At 50.6% G+C, this 27,801-nt stretch overlaps 1 protein-coding gene and 1 pseudogene across 1 annotated transcript in view; both read left to right on the top strand.

Annotated features, from left to right (window-relative positions):
* LOC144168778 (lysosomal Pro-X carboxypeptidase-like) overlaps positions 1–27,801 on the top strand; it is a 209,815-nt gene that overhangs the window by 148,028 nt on the left and 33,986 nt on the right. Inside the window, exon 6 of the mRNA XM_077697743.1 lies at positions 12,881–13,050. Within this exon, the coding sequence (XP_077553869.1) occupies positions 12,881–13,050 (170 nt within the window). The remainder of the gene's footprint in view (positions 1–12,880; positions 13,051–27,801) is intronic.
* On the top strand, positions 24,837–27,569 carry LOC144170886 (uncharacterized; annotated as a pseudogene).

The raw sequence follows: 27,801 nt of genomic DNA on the forward strand, positions 1-27,801 counted from the left end.
GAGTCTTTTTGGACGCTATTGCCAATTCTGGTGGGGATCGAGGAATCTGACTCAATAACAAGCCTGTGTGCTTGTATTTGTTCCCATAGCAGGCGACCCTTCTTTGTACAATGAGAGTAACCCCAAGCAGTATGAGGGGTATTGAAGTCCCCTGCTATGATCAGCATGTGATTCTGGGCTGCCTTCTTAGCGAGAGAAAATAAGTGACCAAATTTGTGCCCAGTATCTTTGGGGCTGCTGTATACGTTAAGTATGTATATCCTAAGTACATCTCGTTTAGGGGGAAATAAGACGACAAGATCATGTGCGATATCAACGCTATCGAATTGAGATCTTTGAGCTGGCACATTCCGTTGAACCAAGACCGCCGTTTTTGGATTGGTTATACATTGGAACGCATTGTAACCCGGGAGCTTAACTGCAGTGCCTGTTTCCTGTAAGACAATAACTACAGGGGGTAACTCCGTAGACTGAATGAGCATCTGCAGATTGGGGCGTTTCCTGCGGTACCCTCTGCAATTCCACTGCCACACTCGGAGCACCTCCTTATTGTTGCTCATACGTGGTGTCATAAGGGGGGGGCTGGCTCACCGCAGGAGGGGCCGTGGAAGCGTTAATACGGGCAAAAATTTCCCTCATGAAATTGTGCAGTTCTGTTCGTAGTTCTTCAGTGTTGGTCTGAACAACGGAGAGATTGCTTTGCAGAGCTTGATACAAGTTGGGGTATTCTGCCTTTTGCTCCAGGAGCGCCTGCTTACATGAGTCTTCTATAGTGGTAAGGTGCTTTCCCACCAGTTCCTCTCTGTCCGACAAGGCGGGAGCGGACTGGGAGTCGTCTGAAACTGCCTTACACTTAGGTGGTTGGGGATTGGGAGAGGGAGAGGGAGCTTCTTCCATGTGAGGAGTAATTCTCTGTTTCAGAGATTGGTTTTCCTGCCTGAGTGCTGCGTTCTCCTGGCGAAGGAGAGTCATTTCCGCCCTAATGGCGTCAAGCTCTTTAAAGATGTCATGGGAGGGAGGGAGGGGCGAGACCGAGTGTGCCGAGCCAGGGTGGGAGGCGTCGGGTAGCTCACCTGTTTTCCGAAGTTCAGTTCGGGTTTTGACGAGGTGACCCGGCGGCGGGGCGAGAAGGAGTTGCCACCAGTTGTTGTTTTGGGTCCCGCGTCGTTGGCCTGGCTGGTGGGATTATCCTTTGGTTTGTCTTGTGATCGCGGGAATTCGGCGTCCTTTTCAGGGGTCCTGTTGATGTTGTGGCCTTGGGCAAATGTGGGTTGTCGTCTGCGCGGTCGGAATCGTTTAGGGCAATCCGCAGTCCCAGTGACATGAGGGCCCTCACAGACGATGCACCTGGGAGAACAGAGGTGGGCCTCAGCGGGGTTCACTGTGCCGCAGCTGGAGCAGCGGGGACGACCTTGAGCGTTCGAATTCGGGCACACATCTGGTCTGTGTCTGGCCTGCCAACATACTGTGCAGGCCTCTGTCTTCCTACGAAACGGCTTGCAGCGATAGGTAGTCGCCCTGTAGCGGATCCAATAGGGGACTTGCATGCCGTCGAAGAGAATTTGGACCATATTGGAAGAGTTCAACCTTTTGGCGTCCAGTATTTTAAGATCCGGGTTGTAGTTGCAAATGCTGTTCATGATCTGCTCTGGAGTATCGTCCTCGAGAATGTTGAAGATTACACCGACAACGGTGTTGGCTGGTGCCGAGACGTGAGCTGCAATTTCATACTGCTGTCCACGGAACGTGAGGGAGTTGATGTTGGCGTACATTTTCGCTCGTTCCTCTGATGGGGTGCTGACGATGACGTAGTTGGCGACCTGGTTAATTCTTATCTGGTCATCTCAGTTAGGGGTTAATCCAGCTGAGCGTGGATGACGTCAGCTAGCATTGCTTGTGCGACAGACGTTAACGCTAGTCCGCCTCGTGGGCGTAAGATAATTTTGACGTCGGAGGCTGGCAGTGGGGAAGCAGGTGGCTTTCGCTTCGGAGGGCGCCGGCGGCCTTGTTGTGCTGCGCGCATTGAGCCTGGAGTATTCATCATACTTGTGGAGGCTTGTTCCGCGGCGTCAAGACTTGTTGGCGGTGCCGGATGGTGGCCCAGCCAGGCTTCTGAAACTCAGCGGGGTCCATCTCTACACCTTCGACGACGTTTTCCATGCTGGGGAATTGAGCGGCGTCGCTGCGCTGCAGCCGGTAGAGTGGAACGCCGCCGCTGCGGCTCAAGCGAGCTAGATGGAATCGGCTGCCGCCAGTTGCTAACTGTGGTTTTAGGTACATGCTTTTCAAGTAACACAAAAACAGGGAGGTGGTCACTGATATCAGCGGCAATGCGCCCAGGAAAAAGTTTGCGGTCGTTATTTGCAATTATCAAGTCTAGGATAGTGGGACATGTTGACGTAATGCGTGTAGGACTCAGGATCAAATTCTTAAAGCCGGTGCATTGGAGTGTAAGTAACATTTCCTGTTGCGCAAAGCTAGGTGCGCCCATGTCTATATTGAAATCACCGGCAACGTAAGATGCAAAAAATTCAGAACTAAAATAAAAAGTTGATCGTTCAAATTTCTCAAAAAAGCTAGCCCGATCACCATGCGGGGGACGATAAACAACGGTAAATATACATCGACCAGCCCTGATTGTAAGCATTTCAATATCTTCGTTCGAAAGAGAGTGATCAGATGGCAAGCGTAGCTGTCTTTTATCATGAGGGCAACGCCTCCGCCTCGTCTATCTGTACGGTTATGAAAGAACGAATTGTACCCGGGAATGCGTATAACATGGTTATCGTCGTGGTACCACGTTTCAGTTAAGTATAGTACATCAGTAGAGAATGGCAGCGTGTCTAAAAAGTAAGAAAACCGGCCGCTTTTGTTGACAGAAGATTGCATATTAAGATTCAATAGTTTTAAATATTTTGACTCATCTGCAGAGATGGGTACGCTGAACGTATCAAGCGAATAAAGCGGTGTACTTTCCATTGGAGCTTGTGGGAAAACGTTGCATCTATGACAGCGGGCGGAGCTTAGGTCATCTTTGGCAGGTCAGCTAATGATCGGATCCGAATTTGGTCAGAGGCATCCGTCTCGCGCGCAAGAATTGCCCCATTCCTCGTCCATACATGCTTCCAGAACATCTCCTTCTTTCGAGCGATAGTGGCACCCAGAAGCCGCTTGGTTTTAGGGGTCAGGTGTTCGTTGACATAGATATTTTGCGTGGGCCCGGAGAAACCTAACATCGAGGTTGTCAGTCTCAGCTTCCGCGCAGCCGCCAGGATCAAGTTACGTTTAGATCGCGTAGTAAACCTAGCAATGAGGTTAATGTCATTGCTTGTGTTCACTGGTACGCCATCTGCAATGTCAATATCTGTTTCGTCAAGAGGTACCTTACAAACCTGTGCAATTTTCTTGAACATTTCGTTCGCTTGGTCCTTTACAGTTAATGGGAGTCCCTTAATTTCTAGGTTGTACAACCGGCTGTAGTTTTCAAGCTCGAGAATCCGGTCCTCAGCTTTCGCCAACCTCTCAGTCAACTCCGCATTTCGTTTTCGCAAAACCGCGTAGTCCTCTCTTGTCTTTTTTAATTCAGCCGTGATCGACTTGATCTTCTTCACAGCCGATTTCAATTTATTTGCAGTGTCGGAAGTATCCTTCAGACTCTGGTGTACTGCGCGATGTTCCGCGCGCATTTACCGCTGTAGGTCATTAATGGCCTTCATCCCCTAAGATGTGTCTGAACTCATCGTGAATGACACTTACATGCAAAAGGAACAGTTGGCACCAACAACAGGTACACACGCAGTCGGCAGTGGCATAAATGGCGAATATTGTAAACACTTTACAGTAATAAACGTTTGCACACTCACCTAAAAAATGCAAAGCAGATGCACCGTGAGCGCAATGCGAAAGCTGTGCCACTGCCGAAAAATCAAGGCGAAAAATCAAGGGCCCCGCCTTACATTCGATGTCACCCACTACGTTTGGAGCTGCCGTGACTGCCAGCGACGAAAAACGCCGCCGACGGGACCCGGCGGACTTCTTCAGCCAATCGCCGTCCCATCGAGGCCCTTCCACCCGATTGGAATGGACCTTCTGGGCCCGTTCCCTACGTCACGATCCAAGAACAAGTGGATGGTCGTAGCGACAGACTACATGACGCGCTACACCGAGACGGCCGCTCTTCCTAGGGCGACTGGACTGCACAAGAAGTCACGTAGTTCTTCATAAACCTGGTTGTGCTGCGACATGGAGCACCTGAAGTCCTAATCACTTGCCGCGGAACGGCCTTCACTGCGGAGCTTATGCAAGGAATCTTACGCTTTAGCAACACGGATCACTGAAGAACGATGACGTACCACCCCCAAACGAACGGACTAACGCAACGTCTGAACAAGACAATCGCGGATATGCTATGTACGTTGACGTTGAACATAAGACTTGGGACAAAATCCTCGCATATGTCACGTTTGCGTACAACACGGCAATTGAGGAAACTACGCAGATGAAACCATTCGAGCTTGTCTACGGAAGACGGTCGACTACGATGCTCGACGCCATCCTTCCGCACGTAGAAGACGACAATGTCAACGCCGACGTCCAAGGATACCTTCAACGTGCGGAGGAGACCCGCCAGCTCACTCGTGTTCGTATAATGACCAGCAGCTGGTGGATGCCGGATGCTACAATCTCTGACGCCGAGACACCGAGTGCCACCCTGATTATCGTTTGTGGGTTTGGACTTCCACCCAACGACGCAGACTCAGGGAGAAGCTTCGGAGACGGTATTTCAGACGCTACCGGATTCTACGACGTGTTGGTCAACTTACCTACGAGGTGGTCTTTGATGGTGATTCCGGGACATCACGACGACGCACTCGGCCCGAAGTCGTCCACGTGGTTCGCCTCAAACCTTGCTGCGCGAGATGGTGGACTTTCTTTTGTTGTTCCTATTTGTTCGGAGTGTCGTTTTATTTTATCATCAGTTCGATGCACTCTTATGGCGAATTCCATTGGGCGAACAGGAGCACGTGGAGCGAGCAGCCAGAGCAGCACACGGGAGTAACGGGGACGTGTGCTTTCGTTCCGCGAATGAAACATTCTCGCTGCCGTGGGAGCAGTGAAAAGAGGGGGAGGGCGAGATGTCAAGAGTCATGTGACCAAACGTTTCCCGCGCTCGCGATGTCCGCACGCAGTTATTCCTCGCCAGTTTTGCCAGATACGTGCCGGTGGTTTTGTGTCTGCCTTCCGCATGGCGACGAATGAAGAAGCCGAGCGGATGTTCATGTTCATGATAAAGGGGTCACCATCGTGTCTCCCAAAAATTAGCTGCGAACGATAACAGCGTCCACCGTCTTTTCCAGATACGACTCTACCTTCGGTCGCTGCTCCGGCGGGGTGAACAGTGGCTCGAACATAAACTCATGCAATGTCAAATTGTCGTCGTCGTCGCTGCTGCTGCTGTCCGATGATAAGCTTGCGCTTGAATCTGTGGTGCTTTCATCACCTAAAAGTAGCAGCAATGCCTTGTCCAGACGGCCGCGCTTAGCTGCTGCCGTACGCACTGAGCGACTACCGCGGCTGCTGGATTCCGCCATTTTTCCTCCGCCACCCGGGGATAAAACGAGAAGTGACGCAAAAGAGGTGATGTGACTTCCTCGGCGTTCCCTGTTACTCCGCCGCTGGTGACGGAGCACCGAGAACTGCTCTCGGCTGCTCTCGGCGCCAAAAAAGTGCTCCTCATCGACCAATGAAACACAACGCCCCTGCTCCTGCCCGACCACTGGAAGACGCCAGAACTCGCGAGAGCACTTTGGGTGCAGTTAGAAGTGCTCCTGTTCGCCCAATGGAAAGCGCTATTAGATGGGGAGTAATTTCGCGAACTAGGCATTGGGTTTGTTTGCTTATGTATTGTTTTTACTGCCCGGCCGCGCCCGGCTATGTTATCTGTGTCCCAAGCGAAGGGCGTGTTTCATTCTTTATTTTTATGCCGCACGAGTTATCTTATTGTGATACGGAGAGCCTTTCGCCCTAACGTCACTACCCTCGTATAGTCTTTTTTGATATACAACGTTCTAAATGTAAATCCACGGTTCGAGAAACACTCGCGCCGAAAGATAAAAGCCTGCAGAGCAGACGCCGCGGGATTCCGGTTGCCGACGCTCGCTTGCGTACGTCACTCTGCTGACTGCTGCTTCGCCGCCTGTGTATTCTTTGAGTTGTTAGGGGAGCACAAGTTCGCTCCAATAAACTTGTTTTTCTTGAAGACAACTGCGTCGTCTTTGTCATCGTGAGAATATAGGGAGCAAATCGTGAGGGCTATTCCAATGTGTGTTCTTACGGCTACTGTCTGCAAAGTGGTCTGAAGCTTCAGTTCGTTTGTTGGGATCGACTAGGGAGGGACGATTGCCACTCCTCTAGAAGATACAAGTGAATTTGCTGTGTCTTTGCGGTAAGGTTTGTGTTTTCTGAATGGATTATTGTGCATAGAAGATAAATGCGTTTCGTGTAGACAGATAAGAGATGGTTGGGACTTCTCCAAAAATTCGTGAGTGTCATCTATGTAACGCAATATTCCACGGCAGTTCCATTGTATGATTCGCACCATACTGGTTTTTTCGGGTTTGCTTTCTTGTATTCGAGGAGGTGTGGGTGAGGTCACGTCCATCTCCTCCTTTCTGTATTTCCTACTGTCGCCTGTTGGACGCCCTGGCTTTCCGCGCCACTTCGGCACCCTTCGAGGGTCGGTGGGTTCCCCAGGCCGTTGCCCAGCAGGAGCCACACCTGTAACAGTGCCACTTCCGGGCGGCGCCTTCTTCTGGGGCGTGTCGACCGTTCCCGAGAAGGGGGGTCGACCGTGCAGCGGGGCAGAACCCGCTGAGTCGCGTGTTAGCCCCAAAGCCTCGTCCACCCCATCAGTAGCCGCTACACCGGCGTCTGGCCCGACTTGTGTAGAGAGCTGCGGGACTGAGCAGTCCGCTGAGCGGCCCACTCATGGACGGACTCAGTACCAGGCGTTGGGCAGCCCTGCCTCTGGGACAGGAGGGGGCCGTACCACCGACACCAGGTCCTTCCGCTCAACCTGCGTGCCTACAGCCACCAGAGATGACGCCGGCCCCCGCCGCACCACCTCCGTAAAAGTTTCTTTTTGTTGGAAACTAAGTCTTTCCTTAGCCGCGGGGTATGACACATTTTGTGTGGTTTTGATCGTCATGACTTCTTTTTCATTCTTCCAGACCGGACAGAATATGGAGTACGCACCATGGCTCCCAGAAAATTTAGCACAGTAGAGTTCTTTCTTGCACCTTTCATTTTTGTACGCTTTTCTTCCACATCTGGCGCATGTGGGTTTGCCGCGACATGATCCCGATCCGTGACCAAACCGCTGGCACTGCAAACACCGCCTTAGGTTTGGGATGTAGGGCCGAACTTTGCAACGCAGATATGCTGCATTCACCGACTCTGGTGGTGTGGTCGAGTTGAATGTTAAAACTACATGTTTGGTCTTCCTAATCAGTATTCTTCGTGCTGCGACCACCCCTTGTTCTGCCAGTAAGTTTTCTATCTCCGCGTCAGAGCAGTGAAATAGCTCGGACTCGGAGACCAAGCCTTTGGAGAAGTTTAGTGAGCGGTGCGTTGTCACTGCCACATTTGTGTCTTGCAGTTTCGCAAGTTCCCTGATTTTTGCTTCTTCTCTGATGTGCACTTCTACCAGTACGTCACCAATCTGGAGTTTCCTGGCGTTGTAGTTCTTCCCGACTACCTGAATGAGTTCCTTGGCTATCGCAAAGGGGGATTTCGTCCGCAAAGGTTCTTCGATTCCCTGAATACCAAAGAATCGTGCAAAGTTGTCACTGTTTTTTTGCGGGATGGACAGAGCCGTCACTTCGGTCCGGGCACTTTTCAGGGACCGATCAGGAGGTGTTTTGCCCTTTGCCTTGTGGTTAGCTGGTTTTTCGGTAGCCAGGCTGGCCGCCCGCCACGGAGCCCAACCAGGGGAGCGCGCAGGTACTCAGGCTAGCCATACGTGGCCACTATAACTTCATGTAAAATAGCCTAGGTTGGCCATTTTCGACAAAGTTAACCCTTGCAAACAGGAAAAGAGTAGGTGAGAGGACAGGCATAAAAATATGACAGGACAGAAAAAGAAAGACAGTGGAGGAGACAGGAAAAGGCGACTGGATATTTCCCCAGGGCGGGTAAATCCTAGGGTACGTCTGCAGGAAGCAAGGGCCACCGTGGCGGGTTGTTGCCGCCAGGGGGCCGTAAAGGTCCAATGACAACCCCAGCGTCAACTCAGCAACCAGGATGCCCTTTTCCCTGGACACGGGTAAGTCCCGCGCAGCCGGGGCGTGCGTGGGTCCAACCCACATGGGATCGGGGTCCGCGTGTGTGTCGCCACTACTGTCACCTTAAATAGACAAGGTGCCCCTGCGGGGTTGCATGAATTAGGTAAGGCTTATTGGCAGCAGTCATTTCGAGTAGGGCGTCACTGTCGATGTCCTCGGGCAGGCTGCGGGTTACTCCTCGGGAAGTCCCGGGAGTAGGCAGTGATTTCGAAGCTGATTTGCCCGAGAAAGATCGTTCTTATTTGTGAGAGGACGGTGGCGATGTCGGGGTCTGGGTGCCGGCTACGACGAACTTCTGGGCCGGTTGGGCTTGGATGGTGACCCGTTCCAGGAACTGCTCCCGTGGGAGACCGCTTTAGTTGATCAAACCTTGTACGATGTCTCGCGTGGCCCAAGCTCCAACTCACAGGCCCGGTCTTGGTCGATATACAGCCATGTAGTGCGAGTCAGGAAGGCGGAGAGCTGGAATGGCGCGCTCAGGCACGTGAGGCTTGGCTGCAGAGCTGCTGTCCGGAGTTGTTGAATTCTCGGCTCGCGCTTTGCGGAGAGCTTGGCGGGTTCGCGCTGCGATGACCTCGGTTCATGGGTTGTGTGGATGGATCGCCCGGCCGCTGGATTCGTCGTACTCCATGGATGCTGGCGGTATTCCGGAGCTCGCCATCGTGGTCGCTTGGGGATGAGCCTCGGCGGGGAGGCCCGTACCGTTAGGCCTGAAGGCGAGGCCTAGCCGTCCTGCCGGTATGGTCGGAAAAGTTTCTGGGCTGGAGTTCCCCCGATGGTCTTCGGGGGTCGTCTTGGTGTCCAAATGCTCTGCTGGACTTTACGAAGCCAGTGGGGAAGTTTTGGACGTGGCTTGTTGAGACCGGCCACTGGTAGAGCGATAAAAGCAGGAGCTGAAGTGAGGCGCGTGCATCTACGTCAGCCCCCTGGTCGCGGTCATGTGTGAAGAAAAACAAAAAAAAAATACCAAAACTGAAAACCAGCATTTACATCACAGTAGTCTATCGAAACTACCTCGATCACACGACTAATGCAGTAATAAAACCTTCAACACAAACGAAAAATTGCCTAAGAACATTAACCGTCACTTCTTTCAGCAGCACAAACCTGGTTCATTTCTGAGGTCATTTAATCGGTATAGCACTGTAATGTACGCAAAGGCATTTCGGGGGACGGGAATTGCCCCCTGCAAAAGAATGGGTACGGAGTTCCCATTTCTGGAGCAAAAAGAATTTATTTTACAATATTTTGAAGATCGTCTCGTTCCTGTTGGGGCGTTTAGATTGCAGAAGAGCCTTTGACAGCATCGATCACCAATTATTAGTTTGAAAATAACGTTAGAAAATGACATATAATGAAAATCGCGGAGTCACCCGAAAGCTCATTAAATCTTATTTAGGTCACAGACATCAGCTCACCCATATATCCTTCAAAACTCAAATGGATAAATGCTGGTTTCTCTCTGGGAAGCGTTTTAGGTCCTCATATTATATGTAAACGATGTTGTAAACATTGACGCTAATACCAAATATATTATATGCGCGAATGACAGCACGTTACCATTTAGAGCCGACAACCGAAACAAGTTAATCGTGATCGCAAACTCTGCTCGAAATAAACTGCAACTATGGTCAACGAAAAATGGCTTAAGGACTCAAAAAAACGGCTGCGGCTTAGCTCAGCTAACCTTGGATATGGAAAGCGAAAGCTTGGCCTAGTCTGCTTCAGTCTTGGTTTTGCTTGGCTATCCTTTGATGCAGCTTGTTGCCGACGACAGCTAAAAGTTGTTCGGTTGCGTGCAACGCTTACGCAAGGAGGCCCGGCCTCGCTTTTATCCACGGCGAAAGGCAGGACGAGTCACGCCCACGGCATCCGAGTGACGTAGCCCGAGATAACCCAGCGGCGCAAGCGTGGGACACTGCGGGGGTGATCGGCTGGCGATCAGCTGATCGGCTGCAACCGCCGCAGTCGCCGCCACTCATGGGTGAGCAGAACGACAAAAAAACTCCCCCCACCTCCCCGAAGGGGATCGTGCGGAAATGCGAATGCATTGGGTGCACCGATGAGTGCGGCAAGCAGTCACGGAGGGAGGCGCGCGCTCCACTGCATTTATATATATTTTTCCGAGCGCAGCGAGCGGAGAGAGGGTATGGGGAGAGGAGAGAGAGACCCGCGCAACACGCCCGCCCCGCGCGCGAGCTCTCTCTGCCGAGCTCCGCGATGCGAGCGCCCTCACACGCCCGAGCGCGCTCCTTCTCTCCACTCACTCTCCGCTACACCGCCCGAGCTCCGCGATGCGAGCACCCTCACACGCCGAGCGCGCTCCTCCTCTCCCCTTGCCCTCCGCTACTCCCGCCCGAGCTACCACGTGATCCGGTTGCTAGGCGCGCCACAGCTGTTGCTAGGCGCACGCCGGCCAACGCACGACAACCTTCGACTAAGAAATGCATTCGCATTTAAAAACGGGGCCTTCTGCGCACTGCCGAAGGCGGGCCCGGCGGATCATGCGATGCGCTTCGGAGGGTTTGTCGCAGCGGGTGTGGCTCCGGTCAAAAGGTGAACGCGGGCATCCGCGGCGAAATAAAGCTTTGCTTTCACAACAAAGCAAGAGAAATATTGATCAGAAAAATGGTAGACGTATAAAAAAAGAAGGAAGCTCACCCTGACGCGTAAGAGTTGCAGGTAGCGAAGCTGTACGCAACCTTGGCGACCATCCCGATGGTTTGAGGGGACGATTGCAGCCTATTTGCTTCTTCTTCACTGCCGCAACGACCTTTACTTCATCTGTGTTGCTACAACGGCAAAGAAGAAACCAATCGAGGAAGCAAACTGAACGAACAGTTAAAGTGGGCGCCCGAAGGTGCAACGTGTACCCTATAGCGTGTTCTGTGTCGAGCTGGTGGCGTCATTCCTCTCCCCACAGTCACAGCCGAGTGAGTATGCCGTTTGACTCTGGGGTACTAACTGACGGGGGCAGCCAAGTGGGTAAGAAGACTGACTCGAACTACGTTTATTTCCCAGTCACAGGTTCTAATTCTGCCGGTGCCGGAGATTTCTATTCTTTGTTATACTAAGTTTTGGGAAACACCTTAATCATCGAATTGCCATTGCTTCTCTGCTGAAGGCTCCGTTTGATTTCAAAATAAACTTGTCACAATTAGAGATGGTAACTTCCCCCGAAACGCCCGGTGTGTACTTTGACCAAGCTTCGTTACGGAATACGCACATACTTATTTCAACAGGTTATGTTTCCCAGATTGAAGGACAAGTATATTCGCTTCGGTGAACTAAAACTATTCATTTGTAGTTCTCTTTCTTCAATCCCGCCTAAATAATGAAGTCTGGCTTGGGGTACGAACACTGCTGCAAATATTTGGTGTCCAAACATCTGGTGTCTAACACTGCGCCCTTGTTCAGTAATCTTGGAGTTCTCTAAATACCGCACCACTTTACCAGCCGCCTTGCACTTATTTACAGCAAGGACCGCGGTGGCTATGAGGCTATGGCGTTGTGATGCTGAGGACGAGGGCGTGGGTTCGATTCTTTGCCGTTTCGCTTTTTTGGTGCACGTGAAAAGCGTAAGCGCCCGCGTGTTGGAGATTTTTGCGCACTTTAAAGATCCCTACGCAGCCAAAATTAATGTGGAGCCCTCCACTACGGCGCGCCTCATCACCTGTGTAGCGTCGGCGCCTCAAATCCCACAATCAATCAATCAATCAATCAATCAATCAATCAATCAATCAATCAATCAATCATCGACCGTGAACAAATAGAAAATAGTCAAAGGTTTATTGTTAGTCTAGCAAACCCGAAGCCTGGCATCATTTGACTTTGAAATAAAATATCTTGTATCTTCCAAACATTCCCAGCTATACCACCCGGAAATCACAACGTTGGCGTTTCGCGCACCCGCGTGCTATTTGTGCCGAGCAAATGCTTTCTTACGACTTTCCAAAATTACGAAAAATCCTGCAATTTCATAGAATTGATGTAACGTATCTTCAGGTGCCAGTGTAATAAACAACCTAGACCTACACAACTAACAAGCCTTCTTGTCAAAAACTTCATGCACTCCAGCATTATGCCGCCACATGTGTAAACTCGTTCTTTTTTGTTTCCTTGTTTTCATTTGGAGTCACTGTTTACTTCTACTGCCTCCATATAATTTCTCGGGATTGCTTCCTAAACAAATACGTGGGAATATCTATGCATTACTCTCTGTTCTGCACCCCATGAGCCCCTGCCTCCACCCCCACCCCCAGCCTCCCGCCTTCTTTTTTCGTACCATGCGGGGAGGATGGGTTTGCTACCAGATCATTTATCCTTTCAAGGTTATTTCTGTTTCGCCTTTTCTATAGACGCGTATGCTGCTTTTGCTCTTTTTATTGCGTCTACGCTGCTGTCGCAAACTATAATAAGCTGTAAGGCCTGTCAAGTTGCATAATTGCCACTGTTCCATTAATTTCCTCTATAAACGTGTTTGTTGAAAGTAAAAATTTATTCACACATCGGTGCTCGACCCTGTTTTCTACCTGCAGTTGCCGGATGCGAACGGCTGAGGAAGACGTTCAAGCTTTGCCAGAGTCTGTCTCCCAACAACTACACGCTGCTGAGGCACTGGATCAAGGAAACGTACTCCACACTCGCTATGGCCAATTTTCCGGAGCCAGCCGACCTCGTTGGAGCCCTGCCCGCCAAGCCAGTCAAGGTGTGCTATGCGCGTGGAATTGTCGACTCCCCGGCAGGGTATTTCAGGAAATGTTCCCGTTGCTCCGTGGTGCTCTCGCTTGTCTTTCCAGGAGGAGCGGCGTAAATCAACCTTACAAAAAAACGGCATCATATTGGACAGCTATAAATACCCATGCAATGTTTTGATCGTTTTAGAACCACACTGGAAAAACGTATGAAAATGCCTGCCACTTTTCAATCTTCCCGTGGATGCCGTCTCTATTTCCAGTGGGTCGGTCGGAGTTCTTGCAACGCTGTGAGGCCGGTCAAAAGCAGCGATGACGTGCTTCCAAGCAGGCCGAGGGCGGGGAAAATCTCTAGCACGCTTGACGCCAACATCGCAAGCCTTCACAAAAGGCACTTACTGGGCGAGGGCCTTGAATGGATCGTTGTGCAATACACCGGGTCATTCGCGGCTTCGATTTATATTGGCCCCGAGGACATACCATGGCGCCACGTACGAGTGACGTCACTTGTAGGAGGATGGAAAGTTGGGCGAGTTGGTGTTGCGACATGGTGACTAAACAGCGCAGAAGACGAAACACAGAGAAGAGCAAAAACAGGACGAGCGCTCGTCCTGTTTTTGCTCTTCTCTGTGTTTCGTCTTCTGCGCTGTTTAGTCACCATGTCACTTGTAGGACGCCGAATCGTGTTGTCGTCTGCTACAACATATTTCCTGCGCGTATGCGGAAGCGTGTTTTTTTTTTTTTTTGTTGTTGTTGTTGTAGCCACCGTCTCGCCCGCTCCTTGTGGATTTGATGCAAATTACCAAAAAAGTTGTCTGTAAACCAAATAATTCGGGCAAGCAATCAGCGACTCGCTTGTTCCCGGCGACACCGCCGCGTTTAGGTAGTTGCTACCATCGCGACCCACAGCTCTTACATACGCAGCCAGCTAACGCCAAGGACGATGGAACTGATGCCGAGAGATGTACGCTGTGAATTCACTATGAAATACTTTGTGACGGGACATGTGTGTGCAAGCAAAGACCTTGTAACAGCGACGGAAACGCGTCGCTCACTTATGATCTCACCGGCGAACTGCTCGTATTGCCTGGTAAATGAATGACGCGAGAACGGTGATCATATTGCTTCGCCGCACATGCTTAAAAGTATTGTTATGGTCTGCAGTTTGGCTTAATCAGTGCCTATTTCCCCTACGATGTTTTTATAGTGATGCCCAGATTCGATTAACGATCACTGCTGTTGCCCATACTCTGCACGGCTGATGTTTACTTTTCGCGACTTGTCCGCAATGTATGAACGGTATGAACGCGAGTTTTTAACGCCTTCGAGCGGGTTCGGGCAAGGCTATATTTAGTTTTCATTAGGTGCTCGGCGTGTCAATTTTAATTGCAGCGTGTTTTGTATGTTTACCGTAAGCCGGCATTTCTCAAGCCTCAATTTCGAAACTCGTGACTGCTCACAGAAGGCGAGGCTGCGTACGAGGCGAAACACGTCGTTAATGATTTCGGGTAATGGGGATATTTAGAATAGGAGAACCGAGCGCTGGAGGCCCCCAAGAAGTTAGGGAAACCCAAACGCAACACGCGCGTGCGCGACAGGAGGGCCTTCGCCAACAGCTCGCAGCCGGCTTCGGATGCACGTAATCGGATGTTGGGAACTTTAGGCTTGGCGTCGCAGCAATATATCATCGCCGTTAGAATTGCGAGTGGCAGTCCCTAACAGAACGTTTCCCCGCGCTGGGAACTCTGTAAGCGCGGTGATTTCCGTTGAAGCGATCGACGATCAAGATACCTGCACGGCCTCGGCGGATTCTTGCGCGCAAGCATAGCCATCCTTCGGTCGCTCGCCGCACCGTGCGCGAACGGGCCGGCGCTGCCGGGACCGACCTCCGCGGCCGGTCGGCGTAAACGCGGCAGATATTTGAGCATCGTTTTGAAAATCACAGCTGATGACACTACCTATCAGAATTTTCCATCACACTAACATCCACTTTCACCAATCTGGAACTTCTTTTCCACGACTTGTGTGATTTTAAAAAGCGGCGACAAGTTGTTGCTGCCGCGACCTGCGTTGGTTCTAGCCGCACCGTCGGCTATGCGGGCAGGCACGGCGGGTGCGTGTGCTTCTGCGAGCAGTTAACGCTTCACGATTTCCTGCTTTATACATTTTTTGCAAACAAGGGAAATCTAGAAACTTCACTCAGCGATCGTCGTAGTCCACATTGTTGATCGGGGAAACAAGCCGCTGCTTACGCTTCGGTCGCATGCGTAATACACCACCACGCTCATGGTTTTTGCGGATAATCTACCACAGTTGATACGGTCACCATTAGTCAGTCACCATTAGGTCGAACTGCGCTTGACGCAGTGAGAATTAACTTCAAACTAAGGAAAATGACACGAAAATACTTTTAGAACGCGCTTCCTAAGCGAAGTGTCACGCGTTGCAAGCCAACTACGCAGCAAGTAGGAACGGTGATCCTACAAGGGACGTCAAAACGATCGCAGCGCCGGCCTCTCCAGTGGTGGGCCTCGCGGCCATGACAGGCACTGATTGCTTCCATGCGCTTCCGGAGTACGCGTCCTGGAAGTGGTGCCCTCACCCTCTCCTCCAAAACTACACATCCTTCTTCACTAACCGTAGTGATAAAAGGCCTCTGCATGCTTCTGGTCGCATACTTAAAGATAAAAAATGAGCGAACATCCCAAGCATGAACAAAATAATGGAGGTAATCGAATAATCGTGACCTAAGAATTGGGACATTTCGTAGTATTGTGACACAGGGAAATGATTTACTTACAGAAGAGCGTTGGCTCTGAGGGAGGAGGAAAAGGGACGGGCAGAGCAAAACGGGAAAAATGCCCAGTTTGTACTCCACACAATGGCTTGCGTCTCAACGTCGGCCTTCTATTCTCCAGCTTAGTCAAGACGGTTGGGTAAGCGGATGAGAAAAGCCGGCATTGCTGAATTTCTGCAGGGTAACGCAGTCCTTGTCGCAGACGTAGCCCTGTTCGGTTCGAGTCACTATGTGTTTGGGAAAATAGAGCGTTTTAGATGTGCCACGTGCGCAAGTGGAGGTTTGTTGCACGGTAAAGCAGCCCCGTTTAGACGCCAAGCCACGTACGTAACCTCACCCAGAAACTAAAAAAAAACTTCAAAGCGACAGAAGACCACGCCTACGCTGTGGGGTCAAGGGCCACAGTCGCCGGGGGCGTGAGAGTGATCACGGTGGTCTTACAGTTTGGAGCGTTGTAGCCAACGCCACGAACCACCGACGACGCATCAGGAACCTTCACTTCGACTCCACCCATAAGTGACTCACAGTACGGAACGACACAGCCTAAACATGAGCTCTGAGGGCACGTGAGCCCCCGACGTGTCCTGTGCCCCTAGCGTGCCGGTGACTGTGGGTAGTGAGCACACCACGGACACAGGAGGACGAAGTGAGCGTAAAGCCATCAAACACGGCACATGCGCAAACGATGTCACAAACATGCGGTTCTTGGGTGAGCAGGTGGGTGGTGCGCACGCCGGAGAGCAGCTGGGGCCAAAGGTGGTGGAAGGGGGGGGGGGGGGGGGGTGGGGGGGGTAGCGTGGCGTGAGCCGCAACCACGACGCACGGACAGCGGTGAGCAACCAGCGTCCACGGTTGACCTCATTACCCGACGTACTCCCAAGGCATTGAAGACACCGTCGTAGGTGAACAGCTCCGTGCCATGATTTGCTGGACAAGCACTGCTTCGCTTGTCGCCATGTTTACTCCACGCGGTTTACCCGTTGTACTGGCTCTGTAGTGATGCCAGTGCCGATGGACCCCGTCGGGGCTATAACCCTCCTTCGTTCTCCTGGCTTTGTTGTCCCCCCCATCCGTCGGCGAAGTGACAGCCCTTTGGGACGGCCTTGCCGGCGACCTTCTAGCCAGGGTTATCAGATCGTTCCAACCACAAACCGCCAAATATCCCAAAAGTAGTCCAACATTAATTTTTTACAAGTGATTTTTTGTGCGCATTAAATTACTTTTCCGCAAGGAGGTCTTTTAGTGCAAAGCAGTATGTCTCATTCCGGTGTCATCTATTTACTCGGCGCCGCTCCGGGGCTCTTCCTCACCACCGCTGACACGTATTTCACAACTATTTTTCCTCTCGCCTCCACCAGTGCCCCTTTGGCAAGTTGCGCAGTCGCCAGCTAACGGCGGTAGTGCGGTTATCTGATGATTGCGAAAAATAAACCCAACCACGGATGGGTGTCGAAAATGCCCTGATGATTACTCTACTAACTAATATGAAATTTGTGCGCAGTGCGAGCTGCAGTCTTCTCGATCACGGCGCATTTCTGCTGCGTCTCAGGAAGTGTTTGCGTGATCAACGAACGCACGGCGGCGTGCGCTACTCTGACGCTACCACGCAGCGCGCCGCAGCCCCCGGACAGCGTGTTGCAAATCGTGTTTGAACGTCCCGCGCAAATGTCAAGTGGTTCGGATTAGCCCCGCGTAAGGGAGCAGCGATGATGTTGCGAATCGTGTTGGAACCCCCCGCGCAATTGTCAAGTTGTTTGGATTAGCGGAGAATGGAACAGTGTCTCGGGAAAGTGTCAGGGGGAGGGAGCTCCTTGGTGGCGCCGCATGAGACATGCGTCAGGGAAAGGCAGTGAGAGAGATGACTCCGTAACAGCACGTGTCGTACTATACCTCACCCTTCACCAGACGCTCTTCTCCGTTTTCTTTCTTTCGTCGCTGCTGCACTCGCTCACTCGGTTACGCGGACATAAACAGACACCGCTCCCGCGAAGCCCCGGTAACGGCTGCCAAAGGGCTGCCCCCTAAGACGATCGAAACGCGCCGTAACCGTGTCCACTGAAATTCCACTTCACCCTGTAGCTGCGAATCTCTTCCGGTTGGAGAGAAACTTGCCCCGTCGAAAGGTCGGCGTGAGCCCATATTTCTTTTTCTGGTTAAAAAGCCTCCGAAGCGATATTCTCGCCTGGGTCTTTCACGCCTAAGTATGCGCCCTCACCAGTTTGATGGTCTCTGCGTGCGCAGTTTGCGGGTGGAAAAAGGGGGCGTGCACACACCGCTAGGCTTATGCCGCCACCGATGAAATGTTGGTCGTGCTTGTTGGAGATTTAGATGTCGAAATTACATGGCTCAGTGCGCTTAGTCGGCTGTCCTTAATCGAGTCGTTCCGATGTGGGTTGATGTGTTGCACAGACATCTTACACAAGCAGTAAGATGCCTACGAGGGGGAAGGGAACAAGGCCGCCACATGTTTGTTTGCGAGAATGGAGCTGAAGGGCTTCCAGGTTTTAAATCGTTATGGCACGGATGCATGTCGTTCATTTGGAGGAAGAGCAAGAATTGAAGCGTTGGTCCGAACACAAGCCCAAACGGGAGCAAAAATAAAGGAAAGCTGCTGGCGCCGCCGTTACCGCCTTAAGTTCCGCTCATCGAGTAGCGGCGAATCCCTCGTGGATGAACAGCAACTTTCCCGTATTCAATGCCAGCGTGAGCCGATATCATTTCTTCAGAGGGCATATAGGAGATGTTTTCGACCGCGTCTGTCACTTCTAAGGGCGCGCACATGAATGGTTGCCGGGTTATGCGTGCGCAGCGCAGGTTTGTAGAGAAAAACAGTTGGATCGGGCACGCAGAGCTATTGGTTTCAGGCCCGTACTGATTGATGGCATTCCCACTGTGCTGGTGCGAGGTTTAAACTCGATCTTTAAATGGGACCTGTGTGTCAGCCTTAGTGGAAGAGCGGATTGGGTTTGTGTGTTACACAAACAGTAAGATGCTTATGACGCGGGGGGAGGGGGACACAGGCAGCTCCATGTTTGTCTGCAAGTACAAAGCTTGGATCCTTTCAGAGGTTGATTCCGCTCAGAAGTGGCTGGGAAGTGTGCTGCATCGCAAATTACAACAAACGTGTTTTGTTTCGTGCACTCCGTGGACTGCGTCCAGCTTTGCAGGTCATCCTTCTTCACAGAGTGGAAGGGCATTAATTTTTTTTCGTCAGTCACGAAATTTGAGGTGCGAACTGCGTGGTTTTCTCACCGCGCGCAGCATGTGCTTATTATAGGCAAATTACCATCACGAAGGCCATGCGCCCCAGGGAGATCACCGGGGCCCGAATGCCGGGCGCGTAACTGACCGGCCAATTGTACCATTTTTGACATTCTTGCTTTACGCAGGCCAAGAACAACTCCAAATCATAAACGGCTGCATTGTTTCACATGGTGTACATATACATTATATTGTTTGTCGTAGAAAACGATCGATTAATGATTGTATACAATGTAAAAAGTTTATTGTAACTTAACGCAACGCAGACAAAACTTTAGGAGAAAGACAGCACAGAGGGCATCTATTTACAATCGATACAGCTGCATGCAGAAACTGACTAGGCTTCGTCGAATCACATAACTTGACGAATAGCCACCAAACAGCAGACAGAACATCTGTTGTCAATCTGTACATCTACATACAGAAACTGCAGCGCTTCGCAGAATCAGATAAGTTGACGCAAAAAAGAAAATTCTGAGAAAAACAGCACACAGAAGAATCTATTTACATTCTATACATACAGAAACTGACAAGGCTTCATAAAAGTACATAACTATTTACATCAGCTTATTTAAAAGCACACATTCATATCTAAAGAACTCATTGAAATAAACATTATAACAAAGAACGTACACTAGGCTAGAGAGTATGCAGAGAGTACAGATGGCTAAAGAGGGATCTTAGCCATGATGATCTTATGTGGGAGTGGAACTGCTTGCCCCGTACAAAATGTTCGAACTAAAACGGCACGAAAATTCTTGGCCGGGTTCAAAACTCTTGCAGCAGTCTCCGTTCCGCGCCAGACCAAACTTCACGTGAAATGTCTCGTTACACATTTTATTTGGAAGGTCAGTTTTAGCAATCGAGACTTGGCTCAACGCTGTTCCACGGCAGCGTTTGACACGGGTAGTGATAGCAAAGAGAGCGCCAGCTCAGACATCAGCGGGAAGGTCCGGCTCCCGGCAACGATTTTTACATTTTTCACGCTTACCCATATTTCGTTCATAGTATCGGTACCCTCCGCCAGATTGTCGAATTTAGTTTGGAGCAAGCCACACTGAGATTGTAGAGCCGGAATAGCAGTTGTTTCTTTAAAAGCACTGAACGAGCTGTTGAAAAAACCGAATGAGTAGTTTTTTATCTTTTTTGGTTCAAGACGCTGCATGTCACACAAAAGCTTCAGGTTCACAGGAAACCGCTTCAGCACGCTTTTGATGCAAGCTATGATGAACTTGCGGTATCTTTTCAATAGAAAAACTCTGTCAGAATTACTGAGCGACGACTTCTCCAGACAGTCGAGAAAACAAACTCCAAAGCCGCATGCCTGGCATGCAGTATGTGCTGCTCTCATTCCGTGTTGTCAGGCTCTGCATAGCAAGGCATTGGAACTCTTTCCATAAGCGCTTTCACTTAGGAAATAAATTCCTCATAAATTCCTCCACAGGGTCCAGGTCCTCGCGCAGAAAGGGCTTGTAATTCTCTCGAATTCGTCGATGATTGTGCTTAAAAATTGAAATAGAAGTAAATTTGGCGGACGAGTGTACATTTCGCTTAGCACTTTTGGTGCATAGCAGCGTTTCCGACTTTTCGTTGCTTCGAAGTGGGATTGCAGTGCATACCATTGATTCACGTTTGACTTCAAGGCAGGTGCAATCCTTAGCCATCTTATTGCAAAGACACCTACCAGTTTATATGGCTGCGTATGTGTTCTTGTATTCCTGCTGCCTTTTTGGGAAATGCGCGAACCAGTTGAAAGTTTCGTATACGACTATTCAATGAGCCTGGGTAGCACATTAATCGCTTCATTCCAGGCTGGCTGGAGCGAATGGCACACACCCTTTACAAGCACCAGCCGAGAATTTTCTGCCTTTATTTTAGTGTAAAGGCTGTCGTACGTGCGGTCCACACATGACGCTTGCCCCGTGTGTCTCGAGGCCTGTACAAAATTTGATGTCAAGTTTGCGTTCAGCTAGCAGCGCCTTCAATTGTGAAAATGGACTCCCCGCACAAGCATCAGTTACAGGCACCAGGCCAAGAAAGGCTGTAACAAAATCATTTTTGCTGCTAGAAAAAAGAGAAAAAACGCGCCATGACAACTATAGTTCCGTTGTACTTGAGATGTCCGTGCTCTTGTCCAGAATCAGTGAATATGGCGCGCCAGAGTTCACCTTCCAAGAGTTCATCTTCCAAGAGTTCATCTCAAAACGTTGGTCCTGGTACCTTTCTGGCGAGTGCAACACACTTCGCTCGATCCAGTGTGATTCCGGACGCCAACGCCCAATCACTGAAGCACCCATTGATCACAGGAGCCAGGTGGCAGCAGTCTGGAAGCTCCCGTGGATGGCAACGTGTCACTCGAAGTTCCATCATCTATGTTTCCATACATCAGGCAAGTTGGATTAGAGTTTCGCGAGGCGGAGGCGCTTGCCCGACCTTTGCTTCTGCGCTTATTTATTTATTTTTATTTATTTATTTATTTCAATACTCTCAAAGCCCCGAAGGGCGTTACAGAGAGGAGTTGGAAGGTTTATACAATGCAAGTTATGGCCGTCTTATAGGAAACAGGATCAGGGTTGCTGGCAATGGAGGCGGGGAGGCTGTTCCAGTCCGATGCTGTCTTCGGTGAGAACGAATTTAAACGCAAATTCGTCCGGCAATTGGGGACTGCAACTTTTAATCTGTGGTCAAAGCGTGGGGAAATGTAAGATGGAGGTGAAACAATGTCAGTTTGAATATCTGGGTTAGTGTAGAATATTTTGTGAAACAAGCTTAAACGTGCAATTTTCCTGCGAGTTGTTAATTGCTAGCGCGTGGAAAGCCTGCAAGTTGAAATCCTGCAAACACGTCGGCAAATCAGTCCGGCATGCGCCCCATCCTTAGCGTCACCAGTTTGGGGGAGACGCGTTGTGGCGGAAGAAGGGAGGGGGCAGTTTTCGATGCCATGTAGCCCAATGTAGCCACATGTAGCCACATGTAGCCATGTAGCCACATAGCCAACGAAAAAAATATCGACGCCAACTCGAACACAATAGTTAAAATAAGAAGGTGGATCGGTCGCCGAGGTCGAAGATCGATGATTCGATGAGACGACGGCTCGCTGGCTTGTTGGCCGACGGCACATAGCCGACAACGGTCTACTCCAAGTAAACTCAAAATGTACAATATGTACCGTTTATTTACATCACGTATTTACAACTCATGGCTTGTGATCGTAAACAAGAGGTCGGGAAAGGCCCGCGTCGAGCGGGGCTCCACCTCCTCTCTCAGTTCAACCTCCCTCTCCGTTCAAATCCTCCTCCAGAAACATCAAACACCTCGGATTAAGAACAAAACCCCAACCACACAAGGGACGTCACAACTTCAAAGTGAGGATGGCTCTTTATTAGCCCACACTAGGCCACTGATTGGCCACCACGACAAACAAAGTTAGGTGGGTTCAAAATAGTCACGTGACCCACCTCTCTCATACAGAAACCCAAAGGTATTCTGCAAAACACAAATATAACCTAAATGAAAACCAACCAACTAAAAGCAGACCCAACTCCGGTAATCGGCTCGCGGCCGACCCATCTTAAAGTCTTGCATCTTGGGGAACAGCGCGAACTAACAGGGACACAAAAAGAAAGAAGTGGACAGGACTAGCGCTGAGCTAGTCCTGTCCACTTCTTTCTTTTTGTGTCCCTGTTAGTTCGCGCTGTTCCCCAAGATGCAAGTACGCCAACTCGCCCAACTCGCCACCCTGCCATCTTAAAGTATTGTCATACCGTGCACGCCTATGTTTGTGCTCCACGCCGCCAGAATTCCTTTCCTTTGTTAACACGTGGAGCATCTGGTCGTCCACCCTATTGACGGATCCAGCCGCCAAGTCGCCAGGCTCAGACGTGTGACGAACTGAAACTTCGCCCAGTAACACTGAGCAGCGCAACTGTCCCAGACTGAACGTCTGGTGACTTCTTCCTAGGTATGATCCAATGTTTCACCACAAGACCGACCTTCAACTCCCGTCCCCTTCGGAGATTCTCTTTGCGGTAAACGCGGTCATTAAAACATCAACTGTCCCCCTCCGCCTGCTTCTCAGATGAACGCAAGAAAATCTTTCTCCGAAAGCATACATCGCTTTAAGCCATTATGGTATGACCGACGCGCTTGTATACGTCGTCTGCGGGCCCGCTCTCCGGGTGGACGCAAAAGTGCGGCGAATAACAAAAGCCTCCACGTTTCTACCTACGGCACTCGCGCCTAACTCAGTTCGGCCGGTGGGGAAACAAACAGAATACAGGTAAACAAGCTAACCCCAAGCGGAAGATATTTAATTGCCGGACGGTCTTAATTAATAAGTGAGGAGCCCGAACTTAACCACAATGTAGCCCAAAATAATAGCGCAATCTGGTAACCCTTTGGGAATGCTTTCGTTTCCTCCCGACCGTCAGGGCGGCGGGGAATGAGAACCCTAATTGGTAGGTGTGTTGCAGTGCGGGGGTAGCTTCGCGTGTGACTGCATGCGCAATTTCGCTAAGTTTCTCGAGAGCTGCGACTCCGAGCGGTCGCACGAAGACTCGCTCCCGTGGCGGTTTGTGGGCGCCAGAACCCCGCACACCTTGACAGCCAACCATGCGGCGGTTTGGCACCTTCTTGGCCTCCGGGCCCCTACCGATCGTGCTGCGATACCACCTTGTGCGCTACGGCGCCCTTTAATTGTAATCCAGTTTCCATTGTCCTGAGATGTCTTCGTGTCTTCTATGAGTCCTTGTAAATATCGTTGTAAATATACTTTTCTTCAACATCTACCTCCTGCGTCAGCGTTATCGACTACTTTCACCACTCCAGTACGAAACCATCCACCTTCTTCAACGAACCTAACTTTACTGGCTCCCAACTAACCTTTCTTGTGGCTTTCATCTTTGTTGCATGAGCGGTTTTCATGCGAGTCGGCGTTACTTGGGGTTGGGCGCGTTCGGGCTCGCAAACCCGTCGCGCCTGAAACAGGTTCCTTCAACAGCGTCTCGCGTTTCCCGACCATCGAGTGCGGACGCAGCTGTGGATTATGTGGGGCTTTGGGGGCGACCTAGACAGAAATCTGGCGTGGGACATCACGCTAGCTCCCGACGTGTCAATAATGTGTAGGCCCCCACACCTGCGGCTGCCTGGGTTCGCCGATACAAGAACACAGTAGACAGTAGCGCCGAAGCAGAACCGTTTACTTTGGAACTCCCAAAGCATGCGAGCACCAAGGACGGCTCATATGGACGGCGTTCATAAATCATGCCACCCTGGTCGGGATCGCGAAAGGGAGGCAGGCACTCACGGCGCTCGACTATCACAGTTGTCACATGGTCCGCCGCAGCCGCTCTCTTCCTGCGAAGTCACCCAGATGAGAGTCTCTCTCCGTCCCCCGCGCGCAAATGTTCGCGCAGCCAGCGCGCCTATGGCGCACACAGATCGGTGGTGCCATCTCTAGGTGGCGCCGACGAACCAGCAAGAACTAAGGTCCCTGTATTTTTCAAAGGTAGCGCAAACCATTGTACAAAGTAAAGAGGAGAATTTTCTCCCCGCCCTCTACTTCTCTCCTTCCCACTGCGCCCTTTTCTACTCCCCTATTGGACCTGGCGCAACACGTGACCAATGAACCCTGTTGACCCCTCGTCACTTTCGGTTTCGTCGGGTAACGACGCCATTAGGGAGCGTACTGCTCCTCGCTCCCATGTGCGCTGCCTTTCGCAAGGCGGTCTCGGCTGCAGTGTAATGCCGACCTGCTGTGCCGTTGGCTGCTCCAGCAGCATTGCAAAAGGCGACAAGCTTTTTGTGGTTCCACGAAGGAAAAATGATACCGAGCGGAGAGTGGTATGGCTGCATCGCATAGCCGGAAAAAACTTCGATTGTCATTGAGGGAGGCTTTGCGAGGTAAGCAGTCACTACAAAACTTTTTCGCGTAGACATGCCTCTGGAAGGCTTTTAGATGAAGCTCAGCCCTGGTACTGACGTTCAGGTTAAACAGAAAAAAAAGCAACTTGATGTTTCCGTCGACGCATTCTCCCACGATTTCAACAACGATGATAGCCCGTTCGTGTTTAGCTCGCTCGTATTGGATCGGGTATTCGGAAACAGCCACAATATAATTACTGCCAAATGTTTGGCGTTCACGATTTGCTTTCTATTTACCGGAGAGCAATCACGTGTTTTATCTTTTTTCCTTTAATCTTTTTAGCTTGAACTTTGATTACCTGTAGGCAAAATTTCGCCGTTCGTTGTTTTTTTGTGGTTTATTATGTTCTCAGTTTGTATTCTTTCATATTTATAACCATTTCTGTGCACTTGCACGCGAATTTTGTGCGTGCTTGTACAGCTAATATAAGAGAGTGCATAGTTAATATAATGTTGTTTAGTTGTTTATTTGTGAAATGCATGGATGCTTTTGTTCAAGTTTCGAACATACTTGCGAACACTTTCGATTAACAAATAGTGAGTAACCTAGTGAATGCAAGAACACCATCCTGTTTTCGCGGCTGTTTGCATTTTTTAACATAAGAAGCAAAATGTTTTGATTCATCAATATTTCTTCAGCCAAACTGCAAAGAATGCGATAGAGGATGTCTGTATCTTTCAGAAACACTTCACGAGGGGTCAGTTTGAACCAGTAATTCTGTCACAAACTGGCCTCAATAAAGTCAAGCCAAATGCGGTTCCTTCCATATTTGCGCATCGGCCTCTTTCGAAAGAGCGCAAACCACCCCGCGGAAGGGTAAATAAAATCTACTTTCGATCCACTGAAGGTTTGTGTATTTTATGAATGAATCGTATACACACGTCCCCGATTATTGATTGTAGGGTTTAACACGCCGACGCAACGCAAGCAATAAGGCGCGCCGTACAGGAGGGCTCGGATTAATTTTGACCACCTGGGGATATTTAACGTGCGCCGAAATCTCGTACACACGGGCGTTTTTGCTTTCAGCATCCATCAGAAAAGCGGCCTGGAATCGAACCCGCGACCTCGTGCTCAGCAGCGCAATATACAGTCAAACCCGTTTATAGCGTATTGCAATATGCACTGGGATTAGTTTGATATATCCAATAGTTCGATATAGCCGAACCCGCCTATAACGAACTTATTGGTACAAGTTCGCAATCCGAGGGAGCCCCGCCCCCCCCCCCCCCTTCCCCCTCCCATCTCGCCCTCCTCAACTCCACCATCTCCGCATGCAGAAACGAACACATTGAAGTAGCCAGTACCATACCCAAAATAATCCATTTATTGCAAGTAATAAAGCTACTTTCCGCCTGAACTGCCTACTTTGGAACGAAAAAAGCGGTGATTTTTGTTTTCACTTTCGTTTTGGCGGCTTCAACTAGCATAGCATTCTCCACACGAAAGATTGTTACACCAGTTCGAGTCCGCGTCTTCCAAAATCTAAAACGCATTGGCCGAGCACATCGACTCCCGAAAGCGCTTCATTATAAGCGTCGGACGGCTTTCACTCGAGACATCAGCGGGAACATGGGGGAGCTCTTCCCGCATTTCACCGATGCTGCTGTAGTGGTCCGGACTCGCTGGCTGCGCGGGTTCCGTCGTGAGTCCCGCGCGTCGGAAACAGTTACGGAAAGTGTCTGGCGTTACGTCGTCCCTGCGAGGCGCAATGTCTCAGTCGCAACTCTTGCTTTGTGGTCGCGGCCAATCCGCATCCCAATCGCCGCTCCGAGACCGTGCATTTCGGCGGCCATTTTCGGCGCGCAGAGTTCGATATATCGGGTGTGAACTTCGTTATAAGGAATATGTTTCCCATGTATTTCCGTAACTGAAATATTTTTGTTCGATATATAGCATAATTCGCTTTATCCGGGTTCGTTATAGCCGGGTTTGACTGTACACACGTCCCATTCTGGAAGTAGGCGTGCATGTTCCAAATTGTAGTGGGGCTGTGTTGTTCACGGACCAACTCGAGCTCTGATAGCCCTCACATGAACTTTGAGGTGCTCTTTCACAATTATAAACTCAAGAAAAATTCCACATAGACCAGATTTTTCTATCTTGTGAAGAAGGCCCCAGATTAAATCGACCGTGAGTACTACAAACGCAGATTTCGATAGGCCGGCACAAAAGTGCAGTTGGCTCCCTCAAAACGCGAGATGATAGCTAAGGCATTGGCCAATCACACACAGTTCTTCCTACACATTATCTGCGAACACCGTTGTGAATTTACGCCTAGAACTGTCGCGTTTTAAGCAAGCACTTCAACGCGCCGCGCATACGAAACGAAAAGGTCCGGCGGCGCGCTCTGCGGGAGTCGCTCACTAATGGCGGCCGAGAGAGGGGGGCGAGAAGGAAACGGCGCGGGGAAGGGAGTTTGCGTTACCTTTGAAAAATACAGGGACCTTTGCAAGAACTGGTTTCAGCGCAACGCGTCTCTCCCGGAAGCTCGCACCAGCTCGGGATCGTGGGTGGCTGTTATCCACGATTCCCACACTCCTCCCCCCTAGAGACTGGACGCCTCTTGAGCTCGAGTGACGCCATGTTTCGCCGCAATCGTCACAATGCCTCAAGTCAGCAATACTGTCACCAAACGCCCCTCCTGTGCTAGTCCACACTAAGGTTCGCCACACCATGCTGCCGTCGCGGTGCTCGCCTCACAAACACGCAAACCCATTGCGCTGGATCCGAGTCCCTCGCAATTAGGCAGCACAGCAGGTTGCCAGGCCAGGGGGCAGCTTG

This window comes from Haemaphysalis longicornis, unplaced genomic scaffold (genome assembly GCF_048455015.1).
Source record: "Haemaphysalis longicornis isolate Haplotype H1 unplaced genomic scaffold, Haemaphysalis longicornis Haplotype H1 scaffold_2, whole genome shotgun sequence".
NCBI classification, from domain to species: domain Eukaryota; kingdom Metazoa; phylum Arthropoda; class Arachnida; order Ixodida; family Ixodidae; genus Haemaphysalis; species Haemaphysalis longicornis.